The sequence below is a fragment of the Myxocyprinus asiaticus genome, chromosome 43 (genome assembly GCF_019703515.2).
Source record: "Myxocyprinus asiaticus isolate MX2 ecotype Aquarium Trade chromosome 43, UBuf_Myxa_2, whole genome shotgun sequence".
Classification (NCBI taxonomy): Eukaryota; Metazoa; Chordata; class Actinopteri; order Cypriniformes; family Catostomidae; genus Myxocyprinus; species Myxocyprinus asiaticus.
In genome coordinates, this window is record NC_059386.1 from 27191517 (window position 1) to 27214929 (window position 23413).

Genomic DNA, 23413 nt, shown 5'->3' on the forward strand with positions numbered 1-23413 from the left:
GATGTAAGGGGATTATATTAATAACTATTCATCTGTTGTGTTATAGTTGTAATTTGGAGTGTCTTATCGTTTAAATGGCCGTAAACACAGAATTAACGTGCTGTCAGTGTGAAGCGGTTCTTTGTTTTTCTCCGCGCTCTCTTATCTATCGAATGAGCCTCGTGCTATGACGTCACCGACACCCTTTCCGAGCGAGGATCGGATTAAAGATGGCGCCCTCTCATGCGGTAAGATGCTGTCAACGGGGCTTATCCTGGATACCTGTGATTTTCATCAACCTGGTCGTGTGCTGGTCCTACTACGCCTACGTGGTGGAGCTCTGTATATGTAAGTATCGATCTGTGTTGGCCTGGTTGAATACATCATAGGGGATAAAAGTTGCTGGTTCGTTGTTGCAGTGGTGGTTTGGGCAGGAAAAGACTGACTGGTACCAGCAGATATTGGTACAGAAATTCTGCTCGGGTTCGAAGCATACAAATGCGTGCATGATTTGTATCGAAAGCCAGACGTGTATTTGTAAAGTTTGTGGTTTCGTTTCAGTTATTGTACTCTTTGTTGCAGTTAAAGTGCGAGTCTTAAGCCCAGCTGTTAAACTGATCGAGATGCTGTGATATTTCAGAGTAGGTTTGGAGGGAGTTCGTTCAAGTCTGGTTTATATCATACTGTAAAGAGTGTGAATTCATAGCGTAATTACATAGCTGTCAGTTCATCAGTAGATTTCACCATAGTATTATTATTATTATTATTATTATTATTATTATTTAAAGATATTTTCTTATATTAAATAAACACAAAATAATCTGACATTATCCAGTATTAAAAAAAAAAAAAAGATACAGTGTTTCATAATTTTCGTGTATTACTACACATATACATTCCCATGTTTACCTAAATTGACAAAAGTATCTCCATTTACAGAAATCGGCAATCTTAAAACATTTTTAAGCAGGTCTCCATTTACTTTCTGCTTTTAATCTCTAGTTTTTATACTTGTCGAGTCGGATATATTTTTCCATAATTGTTTTTTCTCCATCTCTGAATTTGTGGGGGCTCAATTGACTATGATATTGGATAGATCTCCTTTCTGTTTGAGCAATAAGAAGTCAAACGTGTGCTAAATGAAAGAACGTATATATGTCTATGTTGTTATAGCACAGCACATCTGTTGTTAACCACTTCACACACATAAACTCGCTCTTTTTCCACACCAACTCCACCCAGCTATTACTTTCCCATCAGTCTTAAAATATGCTCACTTTATTGTGAGTTCCGGTCTGTTTACTGCCCTTGTAAAGTTCAGTGACATATTAAAATACCTTCCTTATTGATTTTTCTTCCTCCTTTTGCTTAAAAGGTTTATACAGTTTTACAGTCAGAGATTTCACTGACAGTGCTAACATAACATCTGTCAGTCAGTTGTTTAGTTGTCATGGCAACTGGGTGTATTTTATAAGTGATGGACACAAGGCTCTTTCTGACAGCTCTCTGCCAGATGGCAGTACCAGTCTCCCAGTGCTCGGGCCTAACTGGGCTGATCAAGCTGAGCTGGTGGGAACTGAGACAAAAAGAGTGGTTTCTTTTTGTGCCTATTGTTGTTGACGGGGTTGCTGATTAACCTTTGCTTCTTTCTCTTTGTAGATACAATCCCTAACACCGAGGAGCAAGGTAAGAGAAACGCTAGTGAAACCTACCACACAATGGCTGTGTCAGAAAGCTGAAAAATGCTTACTTCATAGTTAATAACTTCATAGTCATTATACAGAGGTTGGGAGGCATAAAAGCACATTCGATTCCAGTGTTTGCATCACGTCCTGTCATTTAAGATGCCTTCATGTATCTTTCGCTAGGTACGATATCCCACAGTCCGGTGTTTGTGGTTTGACTATGGAAAAACAAACATTGTCCCTGAAGGAGCTTTAAAAGAGTATATTAATTCATAAATGTCAGGTTTTTTTTTTCTTCAACTTATGACCCAATTTTTAGAGAAATAAGCATTGTATTGATATATTTGTATGGTTTTCTCTAAAGCTCACTTGAATTTGTATTTGGTCATTAGATGTGACGTTATAGTTGCTTAAGGGACCTTTCAGACCAAATGCGTTCTTGCATTTAGATAAGCTAAACGCAGAGGTGTCACGTTTTTATTTTTAATTTTTTTTAATTGAACGTTTTTTAACTTGACAAGGCATCTAAAAAATGTGGCGCTGCTGCACGAGACGGTGAAGAAAACAGTGAGACATGGCCTAACAGTCAAAGACGTCCGTCTAGCGCATGTTTACTAGAGGTCGACCGATAGTGGATTTTGCCGATAACTGATTAATTGGCCGATAGTTTTTAAAATCAATTCATAGAATGTTACAAGTTCTTAGTTGGCACAGACATAGAGACCAGAGCCCAAAATGAATAAAATCCCTGATGTAGTTTATTTTTCAACCAAAATCCCAAGAATAATAATAATAAAAAAAGAAGATTGGGTGGATAACGTGGGACTTTTAACACTAAACAAGTCTGAAACACACTGAGGACTCTTATTTTGAAATGACGGAGACTTTGCTCTGTAACAATGCTTTAACCAAATTAAGCTTTTTATAGCCCAAATATTATTATTATTATTCATAATACAGTATATGAAGTTGGAGACATGATGTATGTGCTGACGAGGGACGTTTCCATATAGTCACATTTTTCTTTGCATGTCCTCGCTTCAGTTTAAAAAACGTAATTATCAGAGGAATACAAAAAACTATTGGCAACTCTCAGCATAGATTTTAGCAGATAAAATCAACTATCGGCAAGATTAATCTGTAAAACCGTTGTATCCTCTACCTCTAATGTTTAGATAAAAAAACAAAAAAAAAAACAATTGAAAAACAGTGTAGATGGATGCAATAAAAAGTAATTGCCTGACTGAGTTGCGAGGCAGCAAAGTGGCTGCTTTAGGTTTTGGACACAGTCAATATTGTGAAAATGGTTTACAAATCCTTTTGTTAGCTAATCTTGCCACCTGCTGGTCTTTGTCACATGTTTTGTCACAACAGACTGAACAAATGTTCCATTTGCATTGTTATGAAGTAACAGCTTTTATTGTTTGCTATAAAGTAAGTACGAAGCACTAGTGTGACTGAAATTAAATAATTGTGTCTCTGCATGCTGTTTTTGTTGCAGTTATTTATCTCATAGTGTTTCACATCTGCTTCTTCATGTTCATATGGTCCTACTGGAAGACCATCATTTCCAAGCCAGCCAACCCCTCGAAAGAGGTAATTTTTCTCTGTCTCTCCTTCTCTCCTTGTTCTCCCCCTCGGCACCTGTTCCTTTATTTCCTGTATAGATTCCTGTTAACGCTTTCTTCCTTATTGCTGGGGCCTTTAGTTTCTCAGTTCAGCTAGGGGAATAGAATATTTCATGATACATCATACTGATCATATTTTTTGGCAGTCAAACTGTAATGTTTATCTGGAAAGCTCCAGGCTCAGTTGTAATACTCTTCACGTCTGTAGGTTAACAGGATGCTCTGTAGTTTCAATACTACAGTAACAGAATGTAATTGACAGAGAAGGGGAGAAGGGCAAAAAAAAAAAGAAAATTGACCTTCAGGGGTTTTCCTAAGTCAAAAATGTTCTTTAGTGTTGGTTGAGGTACACTACATGGTCATACACGCAAAGTTTGCTTATTACATAATTGCAAATAATTAACATAATTGCATTTCATGTTTCCATTTGTGTTTTTTTTTTTTTTTTTTTGCCTACTTAAAGGTGCTGTGGGAAATTAAACTAACTTAATTTTATTAACACTCTAAATAACTAATTATAATATTCTGAATGTACCCATGAGTAAACCACTGTACTGAGCTGGGACAGTGCTTCTAGTAAAAATGTTGGCTTCCTGTTTTATTACTTCTATTGTTTTCCTATCATAGGTATTCTAGGAATATCTGAAGGCAAACCAGGCCAGCTTGTTTCCTAATATCAAACACTGAACTTTAGAACAGAGCATGGGCCTATATTACACTGGAGAAAAACTTTGTTCATAACTCTAGATTCAGAATTTAAAGCCCTTGATTCTGCATTGTACAGTACTTGCCCTTATGTTTACCTTTGTTCATCACGTTTAAGAGAGAGTGTATATTTTAAGTGCTGACTGGTCACCACTTTTTTACCTTTTTTGCCTTCGCTAGTTCATTTTAAATGGTCTTGGTGCGTGTCAAATACGTTTTTAAAGTACAAATATTCCATGTAGAGTCTCAGTTAATGAGTCATGAAACCTGTATGCATAAAAAATATAAGAATTAGCAGAATATTGTTTAAAAAAATAGTTTTAGATGGAGTACAGTGTCACACCGCAGAACTTGTGTATTTCTTGGCTTGCATCTTTAGGACTAAAGATGGTTGCGTAGAACTTGAAAATGTGGAGTGTTGTTATGTAGACAAGCATATTTTCACATAAATCTTCATGTAACATCTCTTGTCCCTCTTAGTTCTGTCTTCCTAAGACAGAGAAAGAGCTGTATGAGAAAGAAGAGAGACCAGAAGCCCAGCAGGAAATCCTGAAGAAAGTGGCAAGAAAATTGCCCATATACACACGCACAGGATCTGGGGGTGAGTGAATATTATAACTCAAAACCTTAAAGGGATACCTATCCTTAAAATGATCAATTACTCACCCTCATGTTGTTCCAAACCCATATGAATGTCTTTTGTGGAATCAAAAGGAGATGTTAGGCAGTGTGTAATAGAGGTAGACGGATATATCGGTTTTACCGATTAATCGGTGCAGATAGTTGCTTTTTAGAACTATCGGTTATCTGCAAAAATCTATGCTAATAGTTGCTTATAGTTTTTTTTTTATTATTCCTCTGTGTTCCTCAGATAATTACGTTTTTTAAATTGAAACGAGGACATGCAAAAAAAAAATGTGACTATATGGAAACATCCCTTGTCAGCATAGTGTCTCCAACTTCATATGTTGTCATAATAATATTTAAGCTATAAAAATCTTAATTTGGTAAATATTAAATATAGAGCATTGTAATGGAGCCAAGTCTCCGTCATTTCAAAATAAGTGTCCCCGGTGTGTTTCAGGCTTGTTTTGTGTTAAAAGTCCCACGTTATGCACCTAATCTTTTTTTTTTTTTTTTTTTTTTTTTAAATTTTTTAATATTTTGGGGATTTTTGTTGAAAAATAAACTACATCTGGGATTTTATTCATTTTGGACTCTGGCCTCTATGTCTGTGCCGACTAAGAAAATTTTGTAACATTCTATGAATTGATTTTAAAAACTATAGGCCGATTAATCGGCCTTTTTCACCACCTTAGTTATTGTTATCAGCAGAATCCACTATCGGTCGACCTCTAGTATGTAAGTCTCAGTCACCATTCACTTCCATTGCATCTTTTTTCCATACAATGAAAGTGAATGGTAAATGAGGCTGTCATTCTGCACACTGTATTCCAAGAAAGAAAGAAAGCCATATGGCTTTGGAACAACATTGGAGGGTTTGGAGGGTGGTAAATGTTTTTGTTCAGAATTAATAACGAGTCCTCCATCGTCCTCAGCTATCCGTTACTGTGACCGTTGTCAGCTGATCAAACCAGACAGATGTCATCACTGCTCCACTTGCGACAAGTGAGTCCACTCAAAATGCATTTGTTATCTTGTTTCTTTTGGTTTGCACAATGTTTATAATTGATCTTTTGTTTTTACAGGTGTGTCCTGAAAATGGATCACCACTGTCCCTGGTATGTGTCTCTGGTACTTCAGTTTTAAAGGAGCAGTTTCCCGCAAAATGTCAATTCTGTCATAATTTACTCACCCTTATGTTGTCCTAAACCCAAGCTAAATTATAAATGAGTTAATTATGACAGAATTTTCATTTTTGGCTGAAGAATTTCTTAAAGATGTTGAGATGCGATTTTTCACTAAGCATTAATGACATTTAAAGTTACTCTTGATCGTTAATGGTTTGATTTGAATGGACTTCTATTTGATTCTAAATGACTGGGCTGTTTTAAAGCTGAACCACTTTTAAGTCTTAGTGGTTTGTGAGTGCTTGGCTTAACCGTGTGGATAATATTGAGTTCTGTCTGTCTCTCTTTCAGGGTTAATAACTGTGTTGGATTCTCAAACTACAAGTTCTTTGTGCTATTCCTGGCATTCTCTATGCTGTACTGCATCTTCATTGCCGCTACCGTTTTGCAGTACTTCATCAAGTTCTGGACAGTAAGTCCTCACGTGTACACAGCATGGGATTTCTCTCATCTCTCACACTTTTTGTCTCTCACCTTGTGCTATTTTTAAGCGCTAACTGCAGCTTGTCTTTCTGCCTATGTGTGTTTCTATCTGCATGAAACTGAATTAACAACGTATAAGCTAATAAGTTTGACCAAGTGACTGAACTGTTATTTAAACTAGCATGTGGAAAAGCTTTACAGAAAATGAGAAAGCTGAAAAGAGTAGGAAACAGATAAAAGATTTTATGTGTGTTTGTCAGTTTTTGAGAGGAAAAATGAAAGCAAAAAAAGAGGGATGTATCAGTCTGCTTTTAACGTTCTGTCTGTGTTTTTAACACTTTGCCTGAAGCTTTGCAGACGGAGGGCTATAGAGCATTGCCCGGAGGTAAACCACTCACGCTTGCTTTGTACTGTTGTGACTGTGGCTGTTTGGTGTGATGTTGCACTGTTGACTCATTTCGCTGTGTATTTTCACTGATGGAAAAAAAAATGTTTAGTTACAAGCTTTTTAGTTATTCCAGATGTGCTCTGAGGCAGATATGTACAAAAGTTTAAAAGCTTTTCTGACAAATGTAGTTAGATTTTGGACATCTGAGAATATTAAATAGCTCAGCTGTGCTTGCCTGAAATAAAAAAAAGTCTTAGAAGCTTCATCAAATGCTGAACTAGAATCTGTACTTGGTATTTTGTTGAACATGTTTCCATGGCCCGGTTGCTAGGGATGGACTTCTGAAATTTTGGCTTTGTTGTCTTCTCATCTTTGATTTCTTTCTCAACAGAATCAGCTGCCGGACACTCATGCAAAGTTCCACGTATTGTTCCTCTTCTTTGTGGCGGCCATGTTCTTCATCAGCATCCTGTCACTCTTCAGCTACCACTTATGGCTAGTGGGAAAAAACAGAACCACTATAGGTAAGAAGATATTATCACTCTGCTTTATTCTTCTTCTCACATTTTTCTGCAATTAATTCAGCTCCAACTGCTTAAAGCTGATGTGCAAAACAATATCGGCTCGACCAATGGTGTGAATTTGTTGCTGGACTGTCTTTTTGTACAACCAATGGAAGATGGGGGGAGTTTTCTGGAAAATTATTATTTTTGCAACTTTAATACACAGACTTAATTAACTTTTTTGTTAATTTCAGCCATAGGTGTGTTATGTTTGGTTTTTGTAATCTTTTTTTTTTTTTTTTTTTTTTTTTTTTTACATTTTAACAGTAAAGTCTGAAAATCTCCCTTTGACTGATAGCATCTTAGCCATTTAATATTTAATTGACGAAAGTGTAGTATTTTCATTGGGGCTGTCAAATTTCGACTTCATTAACCTCCTGAGACCCCCGTGTGACTGCTGTGTGCATTTTCCATTTCATTTTTTGATTTGTAACTAGTAGCACCTAATAAACAATACAAAAAATGTATGTCCTCATATGTGGACAGTGGGACAAAGTTGTGATATTTTAAGAAATACCAGGCTATAGAAAGTCAGATTTTTTTTCAGCAAATAGTTTGTTTCCAGGAGTGTTGATTATACATATGTTTGAGACGTTATAGACATTAGAGCTGATGAATGCATAATTCTGATTAAAAATAATGGCCAGCATCATCAAATCACAGCCCATCGTGTTAAAACAAAATTTTGAATTATAAAATTCTGAATCTATGTACTGATTATCATTGTACCATGTCTGCCAAACATGTTGAGTCCAAACATCATCTGCAGCCTAAAACTGAACTTTTGGTCGGATTTTAGGAGTGAATGCTCTTAGCAGCAAAGGAAAGCTGTAGGATACTCCCTTGCTCCCTATTTAGTGAATGACTTAACCTCTAGTGTGCTGTCTGTCTGCACTGGTCTCAGAACAGTTTGAAATGCACCTTATTTTCATCCTAACTCCATATAAAGCCTCTGAAAGCAACATTTTTCAGCTTGTAGATGAATACATTTATTCTCAGTGTTGTAATGCAGAGTAAATATAATGCATTTACTAATATAAATGAATAGCACCTTATTTTATAGTGTTAACAAATAAAAATATAACAAAATTTTGATTAAAATGAAGCAAAATGACCCACAGATTTGTTATTGGTTTAGGTTTAAATGAATTTAAATTATGCGTTGTGTAAAGCGAATCCAAAATAGCGAGATGTAACGGATTCACACGATGGGCAAGGAGGAGGAGGGAACCGGCTGAGCAGTCAACGTAAACTTTTAATAAACAAATGAACAAAACACAACATAAAACTGCTTTCTAGCATAACACAAAACACACAAACACAAGACTGCTGCGTGCGTCCCTTTCTCTCTCGAACTGGCATCTCCGGCTCCTCTTTATACCTCTCCTGGCTGATTGGGCTGATTCAGCACCAGACGTCCATCGTTACGGCCCGGCCATGCCCTCCTCCTCATCACACGAGTACTCACATACCCCCAATGCCCGATTCAGGCCGGGGAAACCTCCGGCTTGACTTACTCTTCCCCTCCCTTCCTGAAGGGGAGGTGTTGCCCTTTCGGCCGGTCTTCCCCGCCTCCTGGGAATCTGAGTAGGACGAGGAGAGGGGAGAGGGAAAGAGTGAGCGGGACAGACAGACAGAGAGAGAGAGAGAGAGACACGAAGCTTGTCTGTGTGTGTGTCTATATGTTTATATGTAGCTGGCTGAAAAGCAGTGCGTGTTTTTGTTTTGTTATACACTGAAAAATGTTTATTAGGGGCCTGGTAGCTCAGCAAGTAAAGATGCTGATTACCACACCTGGAGTCACAAGTTCGAATCCAGGGCGTGCTGTCAGGCTTCCTAAGCAACTAATTGACCCAGTTGCTAGGGTGGGTAGAGTCATGTTGGGTTAACCTCCTCGTGGTCACTATAATGTGGTTCTCGCTCTCGGTGGGGCACGTGGTTAGTTGTGCGTGGATGCCGCGGAGAATAGCGTGAGCATCTCCGCGGTAACGCGCTCAACAAGCCACATGATAAGATGAGCGGATTGACTGTCTCAGACGTGGAGGCAACTGAGATTCGTCCTCCGCCACTCAGATTGAGGTGAGACACTACGCCACCATGAGGACTTAGCGTGCATTGGGAACTGGGCATGCGAAATTGGGGAGAAAAGGGGAGGAAATGTATTTTATTTTTTATTAAATGTCTATTGTGGATTGTTCACCCGGTCCCCGCTTCCTCCTTTCCACATTGAGAACCTGATTTGCCACATTGGTGCCGAAACCCGGGAAGGAGGAGGGATACACTGTCGGAGAGCCCTCGCCTAATCTAATATTGAAAACAATATTAGATTAATTGCGATTTAAAAAGTTTTTATTTTTATTTTATTTTTTTATTGACAGCCCTAATTTGGCTAATGAATTGTGATTGGTCAGCATTAATTTCAGCCGTAGGTGTGCATTTTTGTTTTTGTAAACTATGAATTTTAACAATTAAGTCTGAAAATCTTGAAAATAGTGATTCAGTATTATAATTGATTAACAGCCCTAATTTGCATAATACATTGTTATTGGTTTTCTTTCGCTGCCTTGCAAGCACTGACATTTCCCTCAAGAAAGTGCAAAATCTAGTAAATACAGTTTTTGCTCTTTAGAACCTGATTATTTTCAAGCAGTTCAGCCCAAGGTTTATATTCTCCTTTCCCTGGCACTGTTTTCTTTTAAGTTGTTTAGCCTTCTTATCTTTTAGTTCCATATTGTGACCTATTTCTCATCATTTCTTATTGAGGGAAACTGCAGACACATGTTTAGAAACCAAATAAAACTCTGCTGATAGAAATATAATGTAGATGAGCATGGGGGTTGATTGTGGGTACGTTTCTGAAAAATATTTGGGTCACACTTCACGTAACACACACACACAAAACTTCTATGCCCTACCTACAATCAGAAATTTTGGTTCACTGCCAAAGTTGGTTCAAAAGTGAAGCATGTCATCATTATGTTTGTAGTGTTGAGAAGACAAATATTTTTTCTAGTGTTTTACCACGCCTTCCTTCTGTTCAGAGGCTTTCAGGGCGCCGGTGTTCAGAAATGGCCCAGATAAAAATGGTTTCACCCTGGGCTTTCGCAAAAATATCACCCAGGTGTTTGGAGACCAGAAGAAGTACTGGTGCTTACCTGTTTACACCAGGTAAAAAAGCCATACATCTTGCATCATTTGGGTTGTTCTACAATAGGCACTTTCAAACTTTCAGCCTTTGCTGAAAATGTAACAGCATTTTTGTTTTAAAGATCAGGTGCATAAATACAAACATTTACTAGGAAAATGCATCAAACATAAACGGCATAGCATTGTGGCAGTCAACTCCAAACAAATTACGTTCCACCATTTTTCAAACTAGTTACAGCCTTACCTATATTTCTGACACTGATGTCCTTTGCCACAAATTACTTTTAACCATCTGAGCGCTTTAACTGCATTTTGGTGGTGCATTGCACATGTGTATAACAGATGTGACAACTTTTTTTCTGGAGTTTAACCAGTGATTTAATGGGTTTCATTATGTGTGAAAGTGCCTAATATTCAGTAATCTGTTCTGTATTTACTGTATGTATATTAAAAGCACTCTCTTGTTAGATTCCTCTGCTATTTCTCGAAACATTCGCCATTTCTGTGCAGCTACAGTAGGATGAGTAATGTTTTTTTCTTCCTCTAGTTTGGGAGATGGATACACATTCCCTACCCGCCTAGTTAACGTTGACACAGAGCAAGGCAATGTTGAACACCAGACCATTAAATGGTATTTGTAAAATTTCATTTTTCAATACCAGTCACCTTCATTTATTTTAATGTTTGGAAAATGACAAATTAAACAGAGACAAATTAAACCATGCAATTTTTTCTTAAAGGGATAGTTTCCCCAAAAATGAAATTTCTGTCATCATTTTCTCACCCTCATGTTGCTCCAAACCTGTATGACTGTCTTGCATCTGTGGAACACAAAAGGATATGTTTGACGGAATGTTGGGGACTTGCAGCCTCGGTCACAATTCACTTTGATGGCATTTTACCCCCAATACAATGACAGTGAATGGTGACTAAATTTTCATTTTTGGGTGAACAATGCCTTTAAGTTCATTGAGATAATTTAAGTTATTTTCCTAGAAATGTTGTATTAAGAGTATCATGTAATCCAGGGTAAGGTTTATTCTGGGGCAGTGAAACATCTGCAAGTTTTTGTGACTAATAGCATTTTGGTTTTATGGTAACAACAGCACAGTTGATGGACAGACAAATGCCAGACCTCTAAGTGAGTCACAGAATCATCTCATAGGCAACGATGTGCACTCTGAGGAACAGAAAGATGGAAGCCCTGCAAACAGCGGTACGTCACAACTGAGATTTGATAGTGAAATTGCTAGAGAACATTGTGAAATGTAGGGGTTTTAAGTACAAGGCAGTGCTAAAATTGTAACTATTTACTTGATTTCTTGAGCTCTGCCTAGAAATGTTCTTATCAGCTGTCTGCTCCTTAACATAGCTTATAACATGACTTCACTAAATGTGAAAATGAATGTATGTGTGAATGTTTGCATATATAAAATTCAGATCTGTCTGGGTCTGTCTTACAGAGGGATGTCACACTGTTTCTGTTACCATGGAGAATTAGTTGTTGTCAGGTGAGTTCACACCACACGAAAGCAAGTTTAGCAATAAAACATGTTGAAAATGCTATATAAATATTTATCAACACACTCTTTTATGAAGCCATATAAAATAATGTAGCAAATTACCTATACGTCTGTTGGGCTTAATGCAAGTTATACACGGTGTCAGGTGCACAAACTACACTTTATAGTAAATCGGACTGAATCTAGACCATTTGAAGAGTTTATATTCTACTCATTGGGGTTTGGATTTCATTCTGTGTAGATTATCATTTGGATGTAAATTCCAAATCATATGTAATTCCCTCTCCTCAAGTTTGTAATAATTCTCCACGGCCAACTTCTGATAACCATTTTACAATTTATGGCTGTTATTAAAAAATACTCTTGTGGTGGGCGTCTGCACAGGCATTAAATTGAAGCCCCAACCCGGCCCACACCCGAGAATTGAAATTGCTCACACTCTTAAGATTTACTTCTCCAAGCAAGTTTCGGTAAATATAGCTGTATTTTATTTAATAGTAACATTTAAAGGAATATTGTGGGTTCAATACAAGTTAAGCTCAATCGACAGCATTTGTGGAATAATGTTGATTACCGCAAAAATGTATTTTGACTCGTCCCTCCATTTCTTTGAAAAAAATAAATAAATATCTGGGTTACAGTCAAGGCACTTACAGTGGAAGTGAATGGGGCCAATTTGTAAACATTAAAATACCCACTGTTTTAATAATATAGTCACAAGACATAAACAATATGCATGTTAACATGATTTTAGTGTGATAACTTGTCTTACTAACCTTTTCTATGTTAAGTTATATCCATTTCTACAGCTTCATTGCCATGACGATATAATGTCAACAAACCCTAAAACACTAAAATGACTGTAAAAATAACGATTACAATGTTACAGCTCAAATAATACACAAGTTTTAACAGATGAATAAATGGAAGTGCTTTTATAAAATGATAAGCTTCACATTTCTGCCTTAAACCCTCCAAAAATGTGCTCAATTGACTTCCATTGTAAGTGCCACAGTGTAACCTCGATTTTTGCTATTTTTTTTTTTTTTTTTTTTTAATAAAGAAAACGACAGATGAGTCTAAAATATTTTTGTGGTTATGCAAAAAATGTTGTCGATTGAGCTAAACTTAAACTGAACACGGCATATTCCTTTAAACATACTCAGAACTTCTTCAGAACGTCGAATATTTAGAATACCTGCACTTAAAAAAAGCTAGGCGCAGTGCAACCAATGGAAAAGAATGCAGATGTCTCGAGATATACTTTTAAAAATTAAAGTTCTTTTTAACATGTAACTGTTGGTTCCCAACTGGGGGGGGTACATAGGCAGGTTCCAGCAGGGTAAGTGAAAATAATTAGATTATTATCATCTTAAAAATAATAGGGATTAGGGCTGGGTAAAAATATAGATTTTCCGATTAATCTAGATATCGATTCTTAAAATCCGAAGATCTGTCTTTTAATATAAGTTGAGAGTAAAAGTTTGGTTTGACTCTTTCCATTTAATGCATGTTCAAAGATGAGACCCATGCAGTCCATTTGTCATTGATAATGTCTCTTTTAATATTCTTTATGTTCAAGTCAGTTGTTGAAACAACAAACATTTAATTAGAATTAAGTCGTGCGACTTCACTCTTGTTAATATGCACTCAGCCGGTAATCTTAAAGAGACAGTGCCATTTTAGCACTTGTTCTACATTAATGTAAATACTTTGTTACACAGCAGTTACATTGTCAGCATAAAACTGCTGTTGCAATTATGCTGCTGCTTCACTTACTTTAACTTGCAGCTTAAGCTACAGTGTATTTACAATGGACAGATCTTTTTCTAATGTTTGTGTACCCTTAAAACAGCACAATCTCAACTTTCCTATTTCCTCTTTTACAGGACTTCTAGAATGGCGCAAATAAGTATTTGGTTTTCCTCTCTTTTGGATACCTTTTTCCTAAGACCTCACATGAAAGACCACATAGCCCTCAGATATAATGCCTTAAAGTTATCAGCATTATCTCATCTGTAAGGAAACGATCTGCAGCATGCCGCTGAGGTGGATTTATTTAAACTGAATTCAAATCAGCACAAACTCTTTGCACCAAACATTGACTGAACTGAATGGCTCTTTCACCAGTTTTTATGACGTGGTGCTAACAGCACTTTGTAATCCGATGTTTTTCCTTTTCTCCAGACTTTCACATATAGAGACATGGATATGTTTTTTGTTTGACCAGATATCCTAAGCTGATCTTTAAGGTTTTTTTTTTCTGTCTGATACTTTTAAATGTTTTTAATTTATACTGGTTATCTCTGGGACTACTTTATGTAGGCCAAAAAAGTTCAATATAGGTATGTTATTTTATTGCATGTGTTTTATACCCAAGATGCACTTTTGTCACCAAGGATTTTTTGATGAAGGGTTTTGCAGATATTTACGGAGATGAAGTAATGCCCAATACAATGCAGTATTTTGCACTAGAATGTATTAATCCATAGATTTATATTCACTACACATCAGTGTCAACCTAAACAAATGGACTTGGGTGACTCTGAAATAGAAATGTTAGTCAAAGTATTTTGCCAGATAACTTAGGAAAAAAAAGTGCAACGAGGTATTTGAAAATAGCCCATTTAAAGGGATAGTTCACTCAAAAATGAAAATGATCATTTACTTACCCTCACGTCGCTTCCACTTCCATAAAACACAAAAGATGTTTGACAGCCTCAGTCACCATTCACTATGATAGTATGGAAAAAAAGATGCAAAGGAAGTCAACTGGGACTGACAACGTTAGTCACCAATTTTTTATTATTTTGGTGAACTATCCCTTTAACTAAAAAGTTCTAGATGGAAAGATTCTGTATAGTATTCAGTGGCGTTCTACAACTTTTATGTCTCAGTATTTGTTGTAAGGGCTGGTTTAACATGGGCTTCACACCTCCACCCATTCATCAACATCAAGTCAAACATCTTTTTTTCTGACCTCAAGCCAATCTGCATTTTATACTTTGTGCCTTAAGGGTTACATTTTATTGCAGATGGTGTGAAATGGGTGACGTTAAAGCACTCTTAAAACTTTCTAGATTGTGTAGCACCGCAAACACATCTCAGAACACTTGCTTATTACACAGGAACTCGGGCCAGAAACTTAAAAAAAGGCTAGTAGTTTCATTTGTAGTTTTGACAATTTACTAACCCTCATTGTTCAAACCTGTTTGACTGACTTTCTTCTATAGAACAAGAGATGTTACGCAGAATGTTAGGGACTAGAGGTTGACCGATAGTGGGTTTTGCCGATACCAATAACTATACCATTAATGGTGGAAAAGGCTGATAACCAATTTATCAGCCGATAGTTTTAAAAAATTGATTAATAGAATTTTACATTTTCTTACACCCGTCTACACCGGAAGCAATAGAACCCTATAGTAACCAATGATGCTACTGGACTGGATGACACTGGAAGCATCTGTTGTGGCCCGTCCATCACGCCGAGAGTAAACGGGTGTCCAGTTCCATTTTGCGATGTACCCACTGGTGCTACTGCTGCCAACAACACAAATAAACGGTTTAGAACGTTTGCGTTGACACGTCCAATGTAGACAGCCTCAAGCCGTTGCGTCGCGTCAACGGACGCACCCGGTGTAAACAGGGTGTGAGTTGGCACAGACATAGAGGCCAGAGTCCAAAATGTATAAAATCCCAGATATAGGTTTTTTTTTTTTTAACCAAAATCTCAATAATAATCAGGAAAAAAGAAGATTGGGTGCATAACGTGGGACTTTTAACACTAAACAAGCCTGAAACACACCAGGGCACTTATTTTGAAATGACTGAGACTTTGTTATAATGCTCTATATTTAATATTTACCAAATGAATATTTTTATTGCCTATATTATTATTTTTATTATTCCCAATGTATGTGCTGACAAGGGACATTTCCATATATTTACGTTTTTCTTTGCATGCCCACGCTTCAATTTAAAAAACTTAATTATCGGAGGAACACAGAGGAATAAAAACATCGGCATCGATTTTGGCTGATAATTGATAGCTCTAAAAAAGCAACTATTGGCACTGATTAATTGGTAAAACCGATATATATCCTCTACCTCTATTAGGGACTGACAGCTTAAGTCACCATTCTCTTTCACTACATATTTTTTCCATAAAAAGAAATTGAATGGTGGAATGGAGACTTTACTGTAAATATTAACATTTTTGCTTTTGGGTGAGCTGTCCCTTTAAGGCGTAATCATGGAAGTGAGAGGATCAGAGAGATTTATTTACAGCTGCATTGTGCTGTCTTGTTTATTTCTGAAGGTGTGACCTCATATTTGTAACAGGAAGGTTTGTCAGATCACTATCAGATTAGCAAAATGAAAAAGTTGATCAGTCCAAAATGCACCACAAAACTGCACCATTTCATGTCTGATTCTCAAGAAAGTCAGTGAATAAGTTGTTAATTTGCTGTTAGATTTTTTTTAATTTTTATTATTATTGATTTAGCAGCACAACACAGTTGCACAGCATTTAATTTTCTATTTGTTATTGCATGTCAATGTGAAGAATTTTGAAAAACATGGTCTAGATAATGAAGTGGTTCACATAAGCATTTATGCAGAACAGGAGCTGATGTTACCATAGCAGTATCATACCGAAATATGCAGTTTGTTTAAAAATAATTTCTGATGGGCTACTACATCTGCTGGAGGTCATATGAGTTTTGTATCATTTAAATATGGGCAAGAACAGTGATTATGCCAAATATATTTTAATATCAAGGAACTCACTAATTAATCACTTAATCCCTCATGACTTTGTAATATTACTGGAATTAAATACCAAACATATAAAGGGCCATTTTCTCTTTTCAGATTTATTTTTATTTACCAAAACTTGCTTGTAAAGAATTTTCAGCTTTTTATATATATATTATATATATATATATATACACACTTACCCTGCAGGCCAGTTTGGTTCATGATGTTATATGTTAAAATGTTTCTGAAGTCTGAACAGTTTGCACAAATTTTTCCATGTCTAATTCAATTTAATGTTTGTACTTTCCAGAGGAAACAATTATTCAGTGTATGCATTTTAAAGTAGAGTTAACAAAATTCAGTCTGATTTATTTTAACACAACTGACATCACAGTAAATAAAGATGATGAAAGATAGTTTTGTATATTATTTATTATTTGATGTTCTCATTCCTGGAGTTAAAATTGCTTCAAAGCAGTGACACAGTAACAGTAATCAAAGAGAAATAGCGACATCTAAAGCCCAATCGAAGCAGATGACAAACTCTAATGTATTTAATTAATTTCACAACATTAAAAACAAAAGGGCTTATGTCACAACAGAACAAAAAAGTGAGGATGATACTTTGACTTTTAAAGCAAATTAGCTCCAAAAATACGAATAATTTTTTTTTACATCTGTGAAAATTGAAAAAAATTCAACAATCCTGAAAATCTGTTTCTATGTGCAAGTAGAGACAAATGTCCGCACATAATCATATTTATGACCTTTAAAGATCTACAGGAAAACTATGAATTAAACTTAAAATTGATCAAGCTATGCAGCGTTTCTGGATGTTAACCAAACAAATGCACATCTGGTTTCACCATTCTTGGTACATTGGCCTTTTTTTCCTTTTTTTTTTAGGTGTTTGAACAGCCCAATTTACAATTTGTCCTTCATGCATTTTGAATTTTCCTAAAAATAAAAACCAATTGTTTGTATAATTTAAGTGCTTGAAAATGTGGCTCTATTTTTGTGACTCAAAAGTGCGGATTTTATTTTCCATTTAAAGACAAGAGACACTTTCAGTAATGCAAAAGAAGCACCATGATATTTGGACTCCTCGAGTGTTAAGACAACTCTCATAACCAATGAATTACATCAGTTTTGTAAATTATTTTATTCAGGAGTGAATGAGCTTATAACCTTATATCTTGACTTTATTACAAATAAAATGTGTGAAGCAAAGATGTTTCCATAGAGCTACTACAGAAGATTAAATGGTTAGAACTAAATTATGTGATTGAGAACTGGTAAATGAATCAAAATGCAATGCTAACTTAAATACACATGTAAAAAAAAAAAAAAAAAAAAAAAACACATCATAAGAGCATAATCATGCTCGGAGCAAACAAAAGCATGCAGGGCGGCAATAAAACACAATAAACAGCATTACACACTTGCATCCCAGGCCACAGAATACCTGGGAGCTGAATGTCTCATCGCCCTGAACCCCTCTTACGGCCCCCCTACTGGAGCACTCACCTCATCACAGGCCATTGAAGAGCATTGAGAAATCGCCTTAGCACTGGAACAAACTCATTCGCAGCGCAAATGGCCACTCTTTCTGCGTGATTCCACACAATCACTACAAGCTGACACTCTAAACAGCAGAATAGCTGATGCTGGGTTCTCTCTCACGCTTACACGATGCATGCATTCACTGATGTCTCTTCATCCAGCCCTCCACTTCTGACAACCCCCTAAATGAGCAAAGCTGGTTTCACCCCGTGATTTTTTCCTTTCTCCCTTAGAAGCAAGCTGCTGTCTATGCACGCTGCATTTTTAGGGGAAGATCTTCGTTTCTTATTAAGTGGCTTGGTTTCTCACTCTGCTCTTTTTGTCAGACAAAAAGCTTGTATTTTCCCCCTTTATATTCATCCTCTCTCTCTCTGACATCATTTCCTCTCCAACTGTTGTAGTGGAGGACAAATGGCTTGTACAGCGGTAGATCCAGTCTGTGGTTCAGCCTACTTTAGACCAGCTCAGGAATGCGGGGATGTCTCGGACAGGAACATTGCGCGTGAGAGCTTTGACTCGCAGGTTGCGATCGTCTGTGAGCAGGACCACCTCCCTGCGCAACCTCACCGGCCCATCTGGCAAACAATACACAGAGGTGTTGGTCAAGAGGGAAAATTATAAAGGAGAAAACAACAAATTCAACAAGTAATCAGTGAGATGGCTCACTTCTCTCGGCAGGCATGAAGTCCTTGGCTTTGTCCTGACAGTAGTGCAGACAGCAGGACAGGATGACATCATCATTGTTGCCCTGGGGAGACAGATGCACAATGAATGGGTGGGTTTAAAATAAAGCATAAAGTTTCATGATCATTTATGAACCTCTAAGGGGCTGTTCACACTGAATGCGTACAGCAAGAACAATGCTTGAAACAACTTTTATGACATGACATGACTCTTGGTCACGAGAAAGAACTGCAAGAATCAATGAGTTTTTTTTTTTATTAACATTTTTATTGATTCATAATTAACACACACACACAAAAAAACATATATATATATATATATATATATTGAATCAATAACTTTAAACCCCCACTATATCCTCTCCCACTACCAAACTCCCACCCCACCCTGATCCCCGCACAAACACCCCTGTGGTCAATAGAATATAAAAATACAATAAAGTATAAAAAAAAAAAACTCTAAATTACTCCCTCCACCGCCCCTCCTCGAGATTTCCCCAAAAATGCTAAGTAATTGCCCCATTTCTTATTGTAAGAATCCCTAACTCCCATCCTTATGCTCGACCCCTCCTCGAAGGCAGCCACCCTCTCCATCTCAATGCACCACTCCGGGTATGAGGGTGCTCCCTCCGACTTCCAACTCCTCAAAATAACCTGCCTACCAATCATCACACTGCTCAAAACCCAGTCCTTCATGTACTTATCCTCCAAATCCATGACCTCCCCATCTCCCAAAATACAGAGTCTGTGGCAGAACGAGACCTGAGTGCCCAACACATCACACACAAAACTTTGCACCTTCAGCCAAAATTCTTGGATCTTACGACACCCCCCAAAAACATGGGTGGTGTCTCCATCTTCAGAATGGCATCGCCAGCAGATGGGTGTGTCCTTAAGACCAAGCCTATACAATCTAGAGGGGGTCCAATAAAATCTATGTAAAATCTTAAATTGCATAAGGCGAACCCTTGCATCTCTAGATGCAGACTTGACATTTTTTAGAATCCTAGCCCACACTCCCTCCTCCAAATTTAAATCTTCCTCCCATAATCTTTTTAGAGAATTTAAAGCTCCATCCCCCAGACTCTGAATTAGCAGGGAGTAATACACTGATGCCTCATGACCCTTCCCAAAAGCAGCAATCACCAATCCCAGAGTATCTGCCACTCTAGGGGGGTGCGTGCTACTCCCAAAAACAGTGTAGAGCAGGTGGCGCAGCTGTAAATACTTATAAAATTGAGATCTGGGAATCCCAAAATGTTGAATCAAATTTTCAAAAGATCTCAATACTCCACTCTCATATAGGTCATTGAGTGTAGTAACCCCCCTCATAATCCAATCTGACCAACAGAAAGGGTACTTATTAATACATAGTTTAGGGTTCAGCCATATGCTCGAGGCTACGTTTAAATAAATATCCGAGATAAACACTCTGGACACCTTTGTCCATATCGAGTGTAAATGCGAGATAACGGGGTGTGACTTAACTTCTCCAATTAGTTTGATAGAAGGGCTTTGCAGCGGTGAGAACGTCCTTTTCAATACAAAACCAGGGAGGGGCTCTCTCAGGTGGAAGCGACCAATGAGCCAAATGTCTGAGACCGAATGCGTAATAATAAAACAAAATCTTAGGAAGCCTAGCCCACCTTTGTCAATCGGCCTTTGTAACTTGTTCAAATGTAACCTGGGACGCTTTCCATTCCAAATGAAGGACTTCGCTGTGCTATCAAATTGCTTGAAATAAGAGAGGGGGACATCTACAGGGAGAGATTGTAGTAGGTAGTTGAATTCTGGAATACAATTCATTTTAATAACATTAACCTTCCCAATCATCGATAAATGTAATGAAGCCCACATACCCACATCACTCGAAAACCTTTTTATTAAAGAATCAAAATTAACTAACTAAATAACAAATTTGTTGGGAATAAAATACCCAAATACTTAATGTCCTGTTTGGGCCATTGAAAGGCACCCAGTTGAAAAGCCGTTACTGGGCAGTATGCAGTCAGAGCTAAAGCTTCGGATTTAGACCAATTAACTCTGTATCCCGAACATTTTTAAAAGGAATTGATAATTCTGTGGAGGCAAGGCATAGATCTAGCGGGGTCAGAAACAAATAAAATATCATCTGCGTAAAGCTTATGCGCCACACCTCCCGCCGTCACCCCTGGAAAATCATCCTCCTTTCTTATCGCGGCTGCTAAAGGTTCCAGGGCAAGACAGAACAATAATGGGGAAAGAGGGCAACCCTGCCGGTTGCCCCTATCCAGAGTAAAGTAATCTGAAATTAATCAATTTGTTTGTACCACCACTACAGGGTGTCTAAAGTAACTTAATCCATCCAATAAAAGTATTTCCGAACCCATATATTTCCAAAATCTATTTTTCCAAGATAATCCCATTCTACCATATTAAACGCCTTTTCGCCGTCAAGTAAGATGGCAGCGACCGGAGTCTGATCATTCGCCACTGACCACATGATATTAATGAAATGCCTAATGTTGTCAGAAGAGCTGCAGCCCCTAATAAACACCACCTGATCTATATGTATAACAGATGTCATAACTTAATCGTTTAGCCAAAATTTTTGACAATATTTTTACATCTAGTTGGATCAGGGAAATTGGACGGAAACTCTTACACTCACTTGGATCTTTGTCCTTTTTAAGAATCAGACTGATCCGAGCTTGTGTCATGATTGGCGAAAGCTTTCCATTCTTTAATGATTCCGTGTTAACTTCTAACAAAAGTGGAGCCAGTTCTGCAGCATAAGATCTAAACAATTCAGCGGCAAAGCCATCTGGCCCCGGAGCCTTGCCTGTAGGCAGGGCCTTAATTACCTCGTCAAGCTCCTCCAAGTTCATCTCAGAATCAAGAGCAATCCTTTGCTCAGTCGTCAGTTTAGGAAGTTCTAATGGTTCCACAAAATTTCTTCATCAGTAGACGAAGACATGAAACTATAGAGATCAAGATAGAATTCTTTAAAAGCATTATTAATATCAATGGCTGAGGTAAATATTTCACCACCAGCAGATTTCACTGAGGGAATGGTAGAAAAAGACTCTCTCTGCTTTATATATCTAGCCAAACGTTTCCCTGCAATGTCACCTGACTCAAAGTATGACTGTCTTGCCCTGAACAACCAAAACTCCACTTTCCACGACATAATAGTATTATATCTGTATTTCAAACGGGTCAATTCTCTGAGGCCATCAGACGACATTTGGCGCTTCAGCTCTGCCTCGGCACTTTTAATATTCCCTTCCAACTCCACGAGTTCTCGTGCAATGGATTTTTTGGTGAATGAGGCATACTGTATGATCTGACCCCTAAGAACCGCCTTAAGTGCCTCCCAAGCCATGCCCACAGAGGATACTGAGGACCAGTTGGTCTCCATATAAACATTGATTTCAGTCTTTAACATTTGTTTGAAATCAGGATTTTGCAAAAGGGATACATTAAGGCGCCAACTATATGATTTCTTTTTCTCTGTATGTGGCAACACCTCTAAACTCACCAGGGTGTGATCTGAGACAAAGATATTTCCAATTGAACAATCAACAACTGAGGGACTTAGATATATATAAAATCTATTCAAGAATAAATCATATGGACTGATGAAAAAAAATTATAGTCCCTACCAGATGGGTTCCAAAGTCTCCAAATATCTGCAAGACCAAGATTTTTACACATCCTGTAAAGTGTCAATGTTGCTCTAGGGGGCTTACACACTTTTGCTTCACTATGATCAATGACTGAATCCATCAATAGATTAAAATCTCCTCCCAATATTATATCATGAGGGGTGCCAGCGGCTTGCAACATCCATTCAAGATCTATAAAAAAGACCTGATCATCAGCGTTAGGTGCGTAAATATTAGCCAAAATTAACATTTGCCCCTGAATTTCTCCTAAAACTATAATGATTCTTCCTAATTTATCTTTAATCTGTTTGAGACATTTGAATTGTAGATGCTTACTTATCAGTGTAATGACTCCCCTGCTCTTACTTGAGCCAGCACTAAAGAAAACATGTCCACCCCATATCTTCCCAAATTTTTCAGCTTCCTGCGGGGAAAGATGGGTTTCTTGAAGAAACACTATATCATATTTTTTACGCTTAAGAAAAGAAATAATCTTCCTTTTTATCGGGTGCCCCAACCCATTCACATTCCATGTGGAGAGAGATAATCCACTCATATTAATAACTGACATATTGATATAATAGAAAAAATAAATTGTGTGTCAAAAACAAGATTATAAAGACCACATTCCCCATTAGAGCAACAATAAAACCCCGAACTTCCCCCCGCACAAAAAAAAAGAAAAAAAAAGAAAAACGTGCACATTAACCCCGTGCACGACAGCACCATCCGGCGTCGATCCCTTTAAACTCAAAAGGTCCATGTACGCATGCGAGAACCCCCGCGACAACTTTGCCATCGGATTGCTCAAGTCCGGTTGAAAATACTTTGTAAAACAGACCCCAGCCAACAGGCAGAATAAACACAAAGAACGTGTAGATTCATTCACAGAACTGTCTTGAATATA

The 23413-nt window shown here is 37.4% G+C and overlaps 2 protein-coding genes and 1 long non-coding RNA gene across 6 annotated transcripts in view; 1 reads left to right on the forward strand and 2 right to left on the reverse strand.

The window, feature by feature from the left end:
* The first annotated feature begins 80 nt into the window (after positions 1 to 80).
* Positions 81 to 15584, forward strand: LOC127433349 (palmitoyltransferase ZDHHC20-A). 2 transcript variants are annotated; one of them, XM_051685163.1, is made up of 14 exons: positions 81 to 327; positions 1639 to 1665; positions 3166 to 3260; positions 4478 to 4598; positions 5557 to 5626; positions 5707 to 5739; positions 6100 to 6220; positions 6581 to 6616; positions 7011 to 7143; positions 10224 to 10350; positions 10877 to 10960; positions 11436 to 11545; positions 11793 to 11840; positions 13742 to 15584. In XM_051685163.1, the coding sequence occupies exons 1-13, from the start codon at positions 210 to 212 to the stop codon at positions 11828 to 11830; spliced, it is 1113 nt and encodes a 370-aa protein (XP_051541123.1). In that variant the 5' UTR covers positions 81 to 209; the 3' UTR covers positions 11831 to 11840; positions 13742 to 15584. The 2 variants fall into 2 exon arrangements, with proteins under 2 accessions (XP_051541123.1, XP_051541124.1); XM_051685164.1 differs by lacking the exon at positions 6581 to 6616.
* On the reverse strand, positions 3218 to 14545 carry LOC127433350 (uncharacterized). Its single transcript, XR_007895877.1, has 5 exons — positions 14525 to 14545; positions 8700 to 8765; positions 6910 to 7115; positions 6630 to 6705; positions 3218 to 3385 (listed from the first exon to the last, which is right to left on the reverse strand). It is a non-coding gene; the product is annotated as an uncharacterized LOC127433350 (long non-coding RNA).
* A 1443-nt stretch (positions 15585 to 17027) lies between the features above and the next one.
* LOC127433346 (telomerase-binding protein EST1A-like) overlaps positions 17028 to 23413 on the reverse strand; it is a 34666-nt gene continuing 28280 nt past the window's right edge. For all 3 annotated transcript variants that reach the window (XM_051685159.1, XM_051685158.1, XM_051685160.1), the window contains exons 18-19: positions 18843 to 18924; positions 17028 to 18751 (exon numbers count right to left, since the gene is read on the reverse strand). In XM_051685159.1, coding sequence (XP_051541119.1) covers positions 18621 to 18751; positions 18843 to 18924 — 213 coding nt within the window. In that variant the 3' untranslated portion in view covers positions 17028 to 18620. The remainder of the gene's footprint in view (positions 18752 to 18842; positions 18925 to 23413) is intronic.

What these genes read in the sequence shown, in the direction of transcription:
- LOC127433349 (XM_051685163.1), top strand. Translation starts at nt 210, where the DNA reads ATGGCGCCCTCTCATGCGGTAAGATGCTGTCAACGGGGCTTATCCTGG. An exon ending in CCCTAACACCGAGGAGCAAG is followed by an intron (nt 1,666 to 3,165) that starts GTAAGAGAAACG and finishes TTTTTGTTGCAG; the next exon opens with TTATTTATCTCATAGTGTTT. An exon ending in TGGAAGCCCTGCAAACAGCG is followed by an intron (nt 11,546 to 11,792) that starts GTACGTCACAAC and finishes TCTGTCTTACAG; the next exon opens with AGGGATGTCACACTGTTTCT.